This window comes from Uranotaenia lowii, chromosome 2, assembly GCF_029784155.1.
Source record: "Uranotaenia lowii strain MFRU-FL chromosome 2, ASM2978415v1, whole genome shotgun sequence".
Classification (NCBI taxonomy): Eukaryota; Metazoa; Arthropoda; class Insecta; order Diptera; family Culicidae; genus Uranotaenia; species Uranotaenia lowii.
Genome location: NC_073692.1, coordinates 390162164 through 390176520, shown reverse-complemented (window position 1 = coordinate 390176520; position 14357 = coordinate 390162164). Strand labels below are relative to the sequence as shown.

The 14357-nt window shown below is 34.1% G+C and overlaps 1 protein-coding gene across 3 annotated transcripts in view; it reads left to right on the top strand.

Moving 5' to 3' along the window:
• The window catches only part of LOC129741865 (neuroligin-4, X-linked-like), an 862824-nt gene that overhangs the window by 637645 nt on the left and 210822 nt on the right, over positions 1 to 14357 (top strand). For all 3 annotated transcript variants that reach the window (XM_055733675.1, XM_055733676.1, XM_055733677.1), the window contains one exon: positions 14130 to 14282. In XM_055733675.1, the coding sequence (XP_055589650.1) occupies positions 14130 to 14282 (153 nt within the window). The remainder of the gene's footprint in view (positions 1 to 14129; positions 14283 to 14357) is intronic.

Genomic DNA, 14357 nt, shown 5'->3' with positions numbered 1-14357 from the left:
AAAATATTATTACTTTATATTTTATTAATATAAAATTTTCAATTTTGGATTGAAAACTTATAGCAACAAACATCAGGTTGGGAAATGAGTGATTTTTTATATGGTCAGTAAGAAACTGATAGAAAAAGAAAAATGAAATTATATGTTTTATTATTGCGGTCATTTTATTTGAAAATATTAAAAAAACAATACATAAAAATCCGGAAAATTCAATTGAAAATACATACAAATTCAGAAGATCAATAAATAAGCTATTCATTATTTTAGATAAAGTTTTATCAGTAAAAACATCTTTCTATTTTAAAAACTTATTTATAAAATTTCATTTATAACGTAAAAAAAGAATTTCCGTGCCTTTGTTAACTTGAAAGAAAAATGCTCATAATCTAATTTTCAATTTGTTAATTATACTTTTTTAAATAAGGAAACTTATTTTGATCATGATGATGGTGAACGAGTTAAAATAGATAAATTCTTCAGTTTTTAAAAGTTGAAAAGATATAAAAACAAGAAATCTGACATTACTGAAAAATGTTCTTAAATAAGGTTCTATTTAATTTAATTTATGTTGAAGCCTGCACCATGATTTGATTTGAGCTTAAAAAATATCGTAAGTTCAAATTCTGTTGAAGCTTTTTTTAAAAATCTTTCAAATTCCCTTGATTTACAGATTGGAAAAATGTAAGCAAATAGAAACTTTTGTGACTTTTTTGGACGAAGTAAATTTTACTTGTGGTTGTAGGAATAGTTGATAATTAAATAAAAATCTTTATTTCAAAAGAAATATGTAGTTTGAAGATTTGTCTTAATTCTTTGGTTTTTTTAAAGGTGTATGCCTTAAAAACTTTTTGCATATTTGGATTCAGGGCACCCAATTTAACAAAAGTTAGCTTTTAAGTTCTTTCACCTTGGGAAAATGTTAATTTTGTAACCTTGTGATATTTTTTCAAATCCATTATGAATATAAAGTTGTGCATTTGGACGAACAAGAATCTTAAAATGAAATTCAGGCTGAAAGAGATTTTTCGAAGAATAATTAACATTTATCAAAAAAATTGTAACGAAAACTTTGAATTTATAATAATGGATTGCTTCCCAAAACCAAAAGTCTCGTTAAAAAGGTCGAACACAGCTTAATCAGCATAATCGATGTGCTGAAGTTCCTTTTTTTCAGCCCAAAATAACAGTTCTTATTGAAACTTTGAAGTTCCATTAAAGATTTGAACGACCTTCTATTCAGCCCTCAAGTAAACGTTTTTTTTTTTTTTTTTTTTTTTTTATTGTTTTTTATTGAATTTTATATACAGATAGGTACATTTAAAGCTTACATTTCTAGATTAACTTATGCGTTGTCTTAATTACTATTTCACTTATTTCGCTTGATCACTTCCTATTCTATTTTCATAACATATTTACATAATTTTGAAAATGAATCTGGAATAAGTATTTATTATTCCATCTTGCTGAGCGTATTCTTTCTTCTATTCCATTTATATTAATAGCTTCTCTGTCTTCCAATATATACGAAATACATTCTAGTGTCAACCATAAACGTTAAATCAGCGAAAACAAAAAAATAACTTTCTCCTTTGGTCACCACCAGCCCATGTGGTGGTGGTGGTGGTGATGCCGATTTCTCGACATCCATCTCGACATCCAGTGATGGGAGGAATCATCACCTCCCTCAATACCTAATTGCTTTATTTTTAACTTTTTTCGATACATGCCAGCACGTACGAAAGTTCTGCTGCTCAATTATTTGATTCGGTTACTCAAGCAATCAAACAAATGGAAAAAAAATAGTCCTGGTACCAGATTTGAAACCGATCCTCCGAGTTGATTGCCAAACACCCTGCCAAGACGCCACGCCTAGATGTTGCCTTACCGGCAGCTAAAATTCGAAGTGGTAATAAGCTTCCTAGAATACCCACAAGGGCAGCCAGCGGCCAGCAGCAAAGACGTATGTTGATTATTACTAAGAAACATTATGAAACGGCGTATAAATCAATCATCCGTTAAAATAATATCAGTTTAAAAAAAAAATAAAATTCCATGTTTATAACTGTTAAGCATAAAATTATACAAATTCAAGATTTAATCTTGATATTTAACTAATGAATTGCTTCAAGTGACTTTCAATGTGCGATAAATTTGTGGTAAGTAAATACAGTTGGACGAAATTTTATAAAGTCAAGGTATTTACTCTTTTCAAAAACAATCATTTGCGAATTAGCTTTAAGTTGTTCTGAGTTGAAGTTTCAATACAAATTAAACATTTCAACAATTTCCAAGCTTTGAAATTCATGAAATGGCGGACATGTCTCAAAAAAGGCTTTTTGAGGAACTTTTTGGAAATTCGAGTCCATAGAAGGCTTTTGGAGACCCAATTTGTAACTTTTATTCTGAATGATCCGATTGACATGTCACAGAAAAGGCTATTTGAGGAACGTCTTGAAACTTGAAGTTCACAGAAAGCTATTTGAGACCTAACTTGTAACTTTTAAACTGTGAGGATGTGATTGCCATGTCATTAAAACGGCTATTTGAGGAACTTTTGGGAACTTTAAGTCCATAGAAGGCTATTTGAGGAACCTTTTGTAACTTTCATGCTCACATTCGAGAAAATTCGGTACCAATTCCCTTTGAAACCTTTGTTCAGCGAAATTCGAACTTTGGAGGAACGAATTTAAGTTGATATGAGACTTTTAGTTGCTTGGGTTCTAATTTTGAACTTTTTTTTTAACACTTCTTAATAAAAACCGAATACGAATGGTTTACTGAATTGCAAACCAAAATTTGCAATAAAAAATAAATATCAATGTGGAAACGTCATATAGTGTCTAATGATGAAATTTCTTAGGCTTTGAGAGTTTTAGACCAAAATTTCAGAGGCGAGCAAATTGTCAGACACGTTCATTAACACTAATTATGATTTTTGCGACCAAGTTACTTCTTAAAACTACAGTTTATTCAATTCCAATTTTTCATGGATAAAATCTCGCATGCTCTGTGTATTTTATATCCAGTTCCCCTAACTTAAATGCTAAAATCACATATTTGATTTTGGTTCTAGCACCTCTTCAAGAATTTATAATATCTCTTCAAATTTCTCCAATGCCATATTTATGAAGGCCAAATTAGTTCTAAAGAGTAACATTTCAGGTACACGCCAATATCATACCAACCTTTAATGAACAACGATAGTTTCCTTCTAAGCTTCAGTATTAAACGCCATTTTCCCTGCAGGAGAGTTGAGTCTATCAAAAAAGGATGTTGAGTGCTTGAACGGCACCAGCCATTCATTCATTCATGGGTTGCAGTTGAATCTCTGGGCGGGAAATGTGGGCGCAACGAAAGCGTAGGGAAGGTAAAAATGCGTTCTCCATTTACTGCTGCAGGTCTACCCCATTCTATTCCATAGTTGGTGCTTTTGGAGAAATGTGTCGTGTCGTGTCGTGTCCACTCTCGTCGAAGAACGAACACCATTCCCTTTGGTGTATATGAGCCCGACAGAAGAAACTTAATTAAAAATAAATAAATGATACGGAGATTGACACCCGCTGTTACACGTTTAATTAAGTTTTCAATTAGTTTCATAATGACCGGTCAAGATTCTTTTATCTGAAGCGTATGGCATTGGATTATGTGCTTTAGTACAGTTACTTTTCTTCGCGATTCAAACTCTTCACTTTTCCCCGGGGGGTTAAAAGTGGCATGAAAGTGCCCGAGTTTCACTTTATTTAGTCCTATACATATTTCTTCTGCTGCATTTGATCGCGTTTTGTCCTGGGGTGTTGTTAAGTCATTAAGCGCACATTATTTGTTTGATTCGAATGATCGTTCTCGAAAGTTTAAATTAAACTTTTCTTGTATTTATGTTGGCAGCATCCGGGGAAAATCCTGTGTTCCCAAACGGAACCTGTTGCTTGTACCTTTTCCCGACAATGCTTAAAGTGCTTCCGCTTTTAACTTTGAACAACAGAAGCAGCAGCAGCAGCAGCCGAATGCAAACATCATATCGGAAGGGAACCACACTCTCTTACACCACAAGGCACTCTCGAATGCTCTGAACCTTAACAAGGAAACGGCATCGTAGACGCTGCGGCTTCATCAACTTTGCAAGCATCCCTCAGAACCCCGTTCCAAAAATCATCGAAGGGAATGAGGGGGCCGGTGAATCAAATTAAAATTATTATGCGGTACACGACAACTTTTGCCGACCCCAAACCCCAAACCCAAGCAAGGCGAGCAAGGCGTATCTCTCTAGCAGCCGCAGTCGGTACGGTATGGGAAAATGTGTATGTGGCGTGTGGAAAAGTCCAATGCCAAGCCAAGCCATGGGGATGCCTCTTATCTTCCCGAGCGAATATGTTTGTTTGAAACGTTCGTGCGTGCGTGAAAAATGTATTCCCCCACTTTTCCCTGTCCCATTTAAGCCAAGATGAGAAAAAATACGTTCTCATGTCACGCCCAGATTCAAATCTAGGTGACTTCTTGCTAGAATCTGATGGCGCGTTTTGCCCCCTTCCTCTAGGGCAGGAATGGTTGGGTAGGCAGTTGGGGTTTGCCGGCGGAAAAGAAAGTAAAGTCAATCGCAAAGCTACTTCGTCATCAGTGTGTCATGCTCGGAGCTATCGAATCAAAGCTCAAGTCAAGAGTGTGTGTCGCTCATGAAGGGAGACTGTGGGTCAGGAGGAAATATTATCGTTAATATATCTGCTTGAAATGATTTTAAAGCAATTATTAAAAATACCAAGTATGTTTTAAAGTGGAAAAAATGGCAGTTAGCTGAAAAACTTTAACTTTTAATTTTATTCTATTTGGGACAGTAAAATTTTGAATATTCTCAATAATTTCCCAGTTTTGTGAGGCAGATAGTAATTACAAAAATAGCTCAATATCAGTGAGCTTACTTTTCGTCCAAGACAACAGCTTTGGAAGATAATCTTGTATTAGAACTAAGCCTTTGGGTTTTTTTAACTGTCCTGAAGCAGTGAATTAAATATTGAAATGCTTATATTCCGTCTACTTGATATTACTACCGATCTACCGATATTACTTGATGAATTTTCTAAAGGAACTCTCTCAACCCATAGTTTTTTCACTGTTATTGGTATGGGAGAGTGGGGAATCATGGGCCACATTTTTTCGTTGTTCCAAAACTTCTTAATTATAAAAGATAAAATGAAAATAAAAAATGGTATGGTTTTCTACATTTTCAAGGTATCATAAGGTATTTTCTTTAAATTTTTAATAAGTTGTTTTCCCCAAATTATGACTGTTTGAAAAAAAGCAATATTTTTTGGATTTTGTAAAACAGTGGAGAATCGTGGGCCACCAAATCCAAATTGACCAAATAACATGCAAAGTTTATGAGTTGACCCAAACCTGTGATTTCCTAATTCATTTCGTTATTTTAAAGCAATTTCAGATGATGAAATCAAAAAGAGAGCTGTGTATGATCGCATAGATACCAAAACCTGGCTCGCGAACGTTTTGGCAAAATTTCTTATATAGTATGGACAAAATATTTTTCATAACTCTTCATTTGGCATAAGAAAACTATACAGATAAGAAAAACGTATTTTAAGTTCTGAATGTGTAGAAAAACATAAAAATATAGGTGGTTTAAGATGTGTGGCCCACGATTTCCCACAAGCTATGATTTGCAAATTGGTTGCGTTTGTGTGGCTTTTTGATGTTTCATCAAAAATTCGTTTTCCACGTGAAAGATCATGACAAAACTAAGATCATAAGCGTATGAGCATATTTTTGTTATGCACTTTAGGTTCCTCAAAGATGAAATTAGCGGGTGTTTTTTTAATTATGTATGTAGATTTTTCTAACTTTTTTTTAGCTTGATAAATAAAAGAAGCATATGATGCGTATTTCAGTCAACAACATATAGAAATATATGCTCACGCAAAGCGACGACGATGACAGTTGGTTTGAGATTTTTATCTCAACACACATCTGAGATATTAGAAGTGGCGCACGTTTCCCCATGGCCCACGATACCCCACTCTCCCCTACGAGAAAAATTTCAGCATATACCTCAATGGATGATCAAATCTAGCTTAATGTCTATCGAAGCCCAACAATAACAGCATGTTTTATCGTTATTCATATGAGCATAAGTATTGTCCAAAAATGTAGAGTTTTGAAAATTTTTCTCGAGAATTTTAAGATTGTTTGACATTCATCCCAAAAGTTAAAGTTCATTTCTAATAGGGTTTGAAATTTAGGAACTGGGTGAGTTTAATAACTAGAAGAGAGGGGGGTAACGTGGTCCACCCTTAGTATCTCAGCTGTGTGTTAAGATAAAAATCTCAATCCAACTGTCATCGACGTTGCTTTGCGAAAGAATGTTTTTTTTTATATTTTGTTAACTTATGTATGCATCATATGTTTCTTTTATTTAACTGACCTAGAAAAATGTACATAACAAAAATATGCTCACACGCTTATGATTTTAATTTTGTCATGTTCTTTCACGTGGAAAAGGAAGTTTTTAAAAAACATAAAAAAGTACAAGCAATCAATTTGCAAATCATAGCTTGTGGGAAATTGTGGGCCACATTTTGTGGAGTATTTTAGGCCACCTATATTTAAGTATTTTTATACACTTTCAGAACCTAAAATGCGGTTTTTTTTCTATCTTTTCTAATGCCAAATAAAGATTTATTTAAAATATTTTATTCATTTTCCAATGCGATAGAGACGAACATAAATCCTAGTGAACCTTTCCATTGATTTTTTTTATCTATTTTTTTTTCTTTTAAAATAAAAAAGTTATGAAGCAAAGAAAAAAAGTGGCCCATGATACCCCACTCTCCCCTACTTATTTCTTCAATTAATGAAGAAATATTTGGGTCTTTTTTCTACTTAAAGTGAAAATAACAAGATAAAAAAATCTTATTCGTGCTTTGAAATTTTTTAAACAGCAGCGCTTATGACTGGCACGCTATAATGTAAAGATCAGAAATTCATAAAAAATGTCATTTTAATACTTTTAATCTAAGCTGATTTTATTAAGTTCTGTGATAAATTTCTAGATTTTTTGTCTTAATATAAACATTAATCTGATTTTCTGTTGAAAACAATAAATTTGGTTTTTATTTTCTCAAAGAAAAAATTAAAAATCATTATTGAAAATGTCCATCGATATAAATTTGAACATGGAGTATATTTTTTGGAAATAATCATCAAATCTACACAAGCTTCAAGTGTACTTTCTGGCATGAGGAAAACAACAAATTGAACTCAAACTGTTTTAAATTTTCTCAGAAAATTTCAGGAAAAACGAAACAAAACAGATAGGTTGAAGTTATAGCTACGAAAATTAATTCAGAAATGATAAAATGAATTTCTATTAGAAACAAATGACAGTACACTAACTTTTATTTGATCTTAAAGTATCTTTACTTCCACCTTAATAACAACCTTGTTTCAGCTGAAATCATCTGCAGGAAGGATTTTCTTCTTTGAGTCAGATATAGCCAAGTGTTCCTCAAATATATTTATCAGTTTCTTTTCTGTTTGTCGGAAATTCTGCTCTCCTACCCACCAGATCTAATAAGGAGATCTACTGGATCTTAAGTCGATTCTAAGATGGATTTCATTTGAATACACTAGTTTACAGCATTTTTGAACTCAGTAAACTGAAGGTCATTTCCAATGTGAAATCGGGCGCTGAATCCGAAAATGAAATTCAAAAAAATCTCAGTAGAACCGTTTTTGAGTTATGCTCCAAACATGAAATTTCAAAAAAAATTAAAAAAATTCTTGTACTTAGATTAAAATATCTCGGACGGAATAACAGTAATTTGAAATCCCTCTTTTGCATATTGAAGGTCAATAAGTTTTCTATCGATCATCTGAACATTGTTTTTGCGTTCGACCAACAGTATTGCTGATATTAGTGACTTTATGAGAAAAAAAAATTATAAAAAACGCATTTTTTAGAGAAAATTTTGTTTCAACGAAAGTTTTAGACTCAATGGTAGCATTTAAAAAATCTGAATTTCTTTTGCGCTTAAATGTCAATTTAAAACAAAGATTTCAAGTGGTTATTTATCAAAATCGGTTGAAAATTGAAGAAGTTATGGCTACTTTACCATAACTGAAATTTTTGGAGTTTTTAATAATTTAACGAACCGCAGTACACTTATCATAGTATAGGAAGTATGAAACATTATAAATCTCACTCGCTCCAAGTCGAAATTATTTATTAGCTTACCAGAAGGTCACATGCCAAGTTTCAGGAAGATCTGACCATAGGGAGGGGTTGCTTAAGTCTCAAACGTGAATAAAATTTTGAGGTATTTTGCCCGGAAGGAACGAAAAATACTGGTTTTTCATCATTAACTTTTTTCATCACAAGCCGATTGTTTTTTATGGTTGATTTTCTTAAAGCCTAAGTTGAGACAAATATTTTACCCGAAGACTGTAACTCGATTGGATTTGAAACAGAAAAGTTATTGCGGTTCAAAGGCCGCAAATTTTGTTCAACACGCAATGAACTTTTTACGCATTGCGTTTTATATGACAATTTTCAACCAAAATACAATCATGGGGTTCAACAGTGTCAACGCACTTGACTTGCGACAAAAGCTGAGTAGACTGCTATAGATGCTTGAATCAGGGTGGAGTCGAATAAAGGTGACCATTTTATTGAACTTTTGATTACTTGGACAATCCACTATATTTCAGGTTTTCCTCAAGTGAAATCTACAGCGGGCATTGGTATTGTGTCATTAAGAGTTTTCAAGGATTCTTTGTCAAAACTTGCTAATCCATTATTGGAAATTATAAACACGAGTTATCAATCAGGTACAATGCCAGATACATGGAAATTTTCAACTGTGGTTCGTGTCCAAAAACAGACCAACACGCGAGAGTCAACTTTATTTGGAGTTGGAAATGTTGGAGTTACAAGAAAAGATGCTGTAGTCAGCAGTAAAACGGCAATTGCTACAGTTCATTGAATCGGAAAATATTTTTATTGAGATACAAACTGGATTCAGGAAACATCATTCCACGGAAACGGCGGTTAATTCGATACTTCAAAAATGGAAAGATTATTTTGCAAATGGTTACTACACAGTCGCTGTTTTCCTTGATTTCAAGAGAGCGTTTTAAACGATTGATCGACTGCAGTTGATGGATGTGTTAGTAAGAATCGGCTTAAGTGGCATGCTCTTACATTGGTTTCTGAGTGTAGTGACCAGTAGTTTATGTTTCGACATGATCTACAAAACCCTTTTGGGAACTTGGTCGACATTAGTCGACAATAAAAGAGCTGTGCTCTGGTTGTAAAAATGTAAAAGAAGAATAAATGGTTAGAGTCTTCCTCTTTTGGATTGACCACCAACTAAAACAGACCTGTTGTTATTTTACTCTCTGAAAATCATCCTATTTAAAAATGTGCAACAGTTCATCATTTCCTTGTGTTATTTGTTGGTCATCTCACTAAGTTACCTGGAAAAAAAACCGGAACGGACAAAGTTTGGCTAATCTTACTCTCAGTACAAAGAAAATAAGTTTGGTGCCGCTCAAGGAAGTGTCCTGAGCCAATTTTATTTATTTTATAAATCAACGACTTAAAAATGTGCCTGGTCACCTGAAACTGTTTGCTGATGATTCAGTGTCTTATAGGACTGGTAAAAATTTAGAGCTCATAATCCGTAAGGCAAATGCTGATCTGGAAAACATTACTGAGTTTCTGAAACAAGGAAAATTATGTCTAAATCTCGACAAAACAAACTGGATAATCATAAGCAACCGCAATATTGTGAATTGCCTAAGTCTGCTAATTGGCGGATGTATGATCGAAAAAGAATTCAAATTCAAATAAAGTATTTAGGAGTGCAAGTCAATGATAAGCTAAACTTCATGGAGCATGTGGATTATACAATCAAAAAAATCGCAAAAAATATGGCATACTTTTTCGGATAAATAGGCATTTAACTTTCTGGTCAAAAATCATTTATGTGAAGTCAGTTATTATGCCACATTTTGATTACTGTTCTACAATTCTACTTCAAGCTTCAGACACACAAATTAAGCGATTGCAGGAAATCCAAAATAAAAATTTTGAGAGTTGTGACACGTTGCAACCGGTACACGATTAGTGCTCTTATGCTCGACATGCTTGAATGGCTGTCTGTGAAACAACGATTTGCTTATAAAAGCCTTATGTTAGTCCTTAAAATGAAAATTAGAATGTTACCTTCATATTTGGCTCGTGAGCTACAGTTTGGAAACGATATTCACAGTTCCAATACGAAAAGGGCATGAGATTTTGGACTTAAAATAGCTAAGAAAGAAATGACAAAACGATCTATATCCTACTACGGCTTGAAGATGTATAACAGCTTGCTGCAAGACATCAAAGATAACTTAAATATAAAAAGCTTCAAAATAATGGCAGTACTATATGTGAAGAGAACCTGTTAACATATGCAAGAATCTTAAATGGAATCTTTATAATGTGATGGAAAACTGATGCGTTATCAGACATATAATCTGTACAGTGATGGACATACGCGAGAGTTGATAAGACGACCAAGTAGTACAGAAAATGGCAAAGAAATGTATGAACAAATGTTCAAAGGATAAATTGTCCCTCCCACTTTCAATTATGCGTATGGGGCTAATGGAGGACCCAAATGGGCCTCATGGGACCATCACAAAAAAACAGAAGAATCGATCCAAAAAATTTAAATTTCGAGTTCCAAAGATTTAAATAGCTTCGTTTTGGTTCAAAACTCATTTACGATTTTTTGCAGAATTTTCAAGGAACGTTTTCAAGAGTAAATTAGACCTTCCAGGTTTGTACGGGGAACATTAAAATTTTGTACTGATAAATCATCATCTATTTGTTTCTTCTGTGAATCCGAGCCTGCTGATAATTTTTGTGCCAACTTATATATTCTCTAGAGAATTTTTTTTTTGCTGAACTTCGATTCATATTAGGCGGCATACATGAATTACGTAACGCAAAAAATAACTTTTTTGACCCTCTCTTCTCCGTTTGTCACAAATCGTAACGATGTGACGTACCCCTTCATTAAAATTACGTAGGGGAAAGTCGGGTATTTCAAAAATGGTCGGGTAAAACGGACACTCCTCAAAAGGGTACATTTTGCCCCAAAAATTGCTGTAAAGTTAGATATTTTTGTGAGTTAAGCATTTGAAAACGTTTTTCAACCAAAATGGAACCAATTGGTCCGAGTCCAGAAGCGAAACAGTGTGGTTTCGGATTTTCGTATTTTATAGGCGCTTTCTTCCCCGGAGATCATGTTTTTTTCATTTTTATGGCCTGTTTGAGATGATGAGTGATTAACGACCGACAATTGCTCTTGCAAAGGTCTTCTGAAGGCATATGGAGGAACAAACCGATGAAAAAATTAAAATACCTGGAGATACTTATGTGTCCATTTTACCCGACCATGAGATGTCCGTCTTACCCGCCTTAGCAACTTTTTTTTCAAAACGTTTGTTATTCAATCCCTTGAACCGAAATTCGCTGATTTTCCTCCAAATGGTTAAAAAGAAGCCTAATAAACACTCTACCTTTGAAAACGGTTGAAATTTTCGGAAGAAATTCGAGAAATTAACTTTTTCATGAGGAGAGAAAATTACATCAGATAATGGATCCTCAAAGTTTTTGTTTGTTTTGTTTACTATTATGGGACCTGGCTTGCTATAAATAAACACAATGTCTCGAAAGTGTTGATACACTTAGACGAACATATTCCCATCATTAGATTTGTGCCAAACATTGTAATTTTCGAAATATTGAAAGTGTCCGTCTTACCCGACTTTCCCCTAACGCTGATAATTACCCCCCTCCCCCATCTGCTCATGTTTTAAATACTGATATTCGAAGGTAAACAAAAGATGTTAACATAAAAAATTTTAGCGTTCTTCAAAACGGAATTCTTATCTTTTCAAATCGTTTCTTAGTACTCATTGATGATAATTCACTGCTAAAATAAATTGATTGTCTTATTACGAGTTGCTCTTTGCATGTTATCTGATGATCTACCTTGTTTACTTTATTTTGTTCAAGAAGCATAACTTTTCATGCAATATATTCTCCACTAAGTAATATTCGTCGGAATAATCAAAATTTAGTTTGTTAAATCAATTGAGAAAAAATAGTATAATTTCCGTCTTGAGGTTGAATTGAGTTTTTGGGGGTAGATGTGATCTATCTCATAATCTCTAAAGAGGAAAGGTTGTAAACCAGTTTGAATCATGTTGAAGCTTACACATTTTAAGCTAATTTTGGTTTGCTTATCATTCTGCAAAAATTGCATAACATAAAGAAGCTGCGATTAAAATGAATTTATGTAGCAATTCGTAACGCTCGACCTTCCTCCCTCTCCTCCCTAGAAGCGTAACATTATTTAAGGATGCTCCTTTTGACAAAAAAGTCAAGATGTTGAATGTCTTTTGGCATTGAAAAACAATAAATTCAATTGACATCACTGCTAGATGCCTTGCTAGGTATTGCTTGACTACTTTTCATGTCAAGTCAACACTTCGCTAGTGTGAATAAATCAAAGAATTTTTTTTTACTGTTTTACGCTATTTGGTAAAACGGCCCTTTCCTATTTTATTCGAGTAAACCAAGAAAGCTGGAATGCTTGTGTAGATTTTATGTGTTGTTTCCGAACATCTACTGTATACAAATATGTAAAGTAGAAAAAATACAGTTTTCTGTCTCTTTGAAGTTGTGTTATTCAAGAGCGAAAAAAAATCAAAATTATAAATTGTAGGAATTTTTTTAATACTCAATATATTAAAATGGGTAGCTCAGAGGAGCCCGCAGTAAAGGCGGCTCAACCAAAAAAAAAAAGATGGCAACATAATGAAAACAACAAGAAAAAAAAGCCCTCCACTTCAGAAACCAAACCAGCTGGCTGACTGGCTGGCTGCCCCATGCAAAAAGATATCAAAGTGAAATTATGATCGGAAGAATGACTCTGCTAAAGATTTGCTACTTACGGTGGGGTGAAAGCCAAATACTGCTCCAGCCCGGTATGCCAATTTGTTTTGATCTCCTCCCCTGTCCCTTGCCCTGAATGTATGAAATAAGTGGATGGGTTCTGGAGGATTCGGAGATTCATCCGGCGCAATCCGTACCTCGAGCTTTTGTTTCTGATGGATGTTTTTCTATTGCTCAGTATTCTGATCTTGTCTGCCCTTTTCTGCGGTTATGGAAATTGGCTCTTTGCTTCTGGCACGGTTCAATAATGTTTGTCGGCATATTCGTTTCGTTTTTTTTCCTACCCTATCTCTTTGCTTTCTCGGAAACTAGATCATCATCATCATCCAGGATAGAATCGTACAAATTGAGCATCGGGTTGAAAGGATGATGCGGTTTTAGATGATTGAAGTAAAATATGCGTGATGGAGCTCAATAAATAGAGGGAAAGTGGGGAGAGATTTCATGATAAGGATATTTGAGTTTTTTTTTCTCAATCATTTATTCCTTGTAAAAAAGTAATGAACGCAATGCGGGGAAACGGATTGTATCGATCTTTTTTTTTTCATTCAAGTCAGTTGAGTTCACTGGAAAAATAAGCTTGAGACCCATGTTATGAAAAAAAAACAGAGATGGACGCAATCAATTGTCCTTTGACTAGGTTTCAGTAGAAATGCCTTTGGTCACTTTTGAAGGATCTTCTATGAATTTCTTCATCTTTGCATATATCAATAAAATCAAAAAACATCTTTAACTGTCCAAGGAGAATGTCAAATTTCTGACCAACGATACATTTTAATCTGAAAAATACGTGTTTTGATCAAAATGAACTTAATTTTTTTGTTATCAGGCAAACTTTTGACTCCACACATTGAGGACTGGATGCGAAATATTTCGTTGGTAGGTTTCAACCTGATCGTTTCACTTGGAAGTTTAGCTCAAAATTTTTATGTTAATAAGTCAGTCGGGTTTCAAAATTCATCCGACAGATTTTTATCGCCATCTTGAATTAAATATTTTCCCAAAAAAGTGTTATGAACTTTTCTATAATCCAAAATCACTCTAAGAAAAACCTTTCCATCCTTATAAGTGGATTAATTTTTTCAATTTTTTCTCGCATTTTTTTTTGCAGGGAGCCGCGGCCTCGAAGCACCGTACTCCATCTTTTTCTACATCCACGGCGAGTCGTACGACTGGGGTTCCGGCAATCCGTACGACGGCTCGGTGCTGGCCAGCTACGGCCACGTGATCGTCGTTACCGTCAATTTTCGTTTAGGAATTCTTGGTAAGTGCTGCTCGATTTACATATACAAGTTTTGACAACGTTTGAAAAAAAAGTTCGCTGTAAAAACCTGCACCC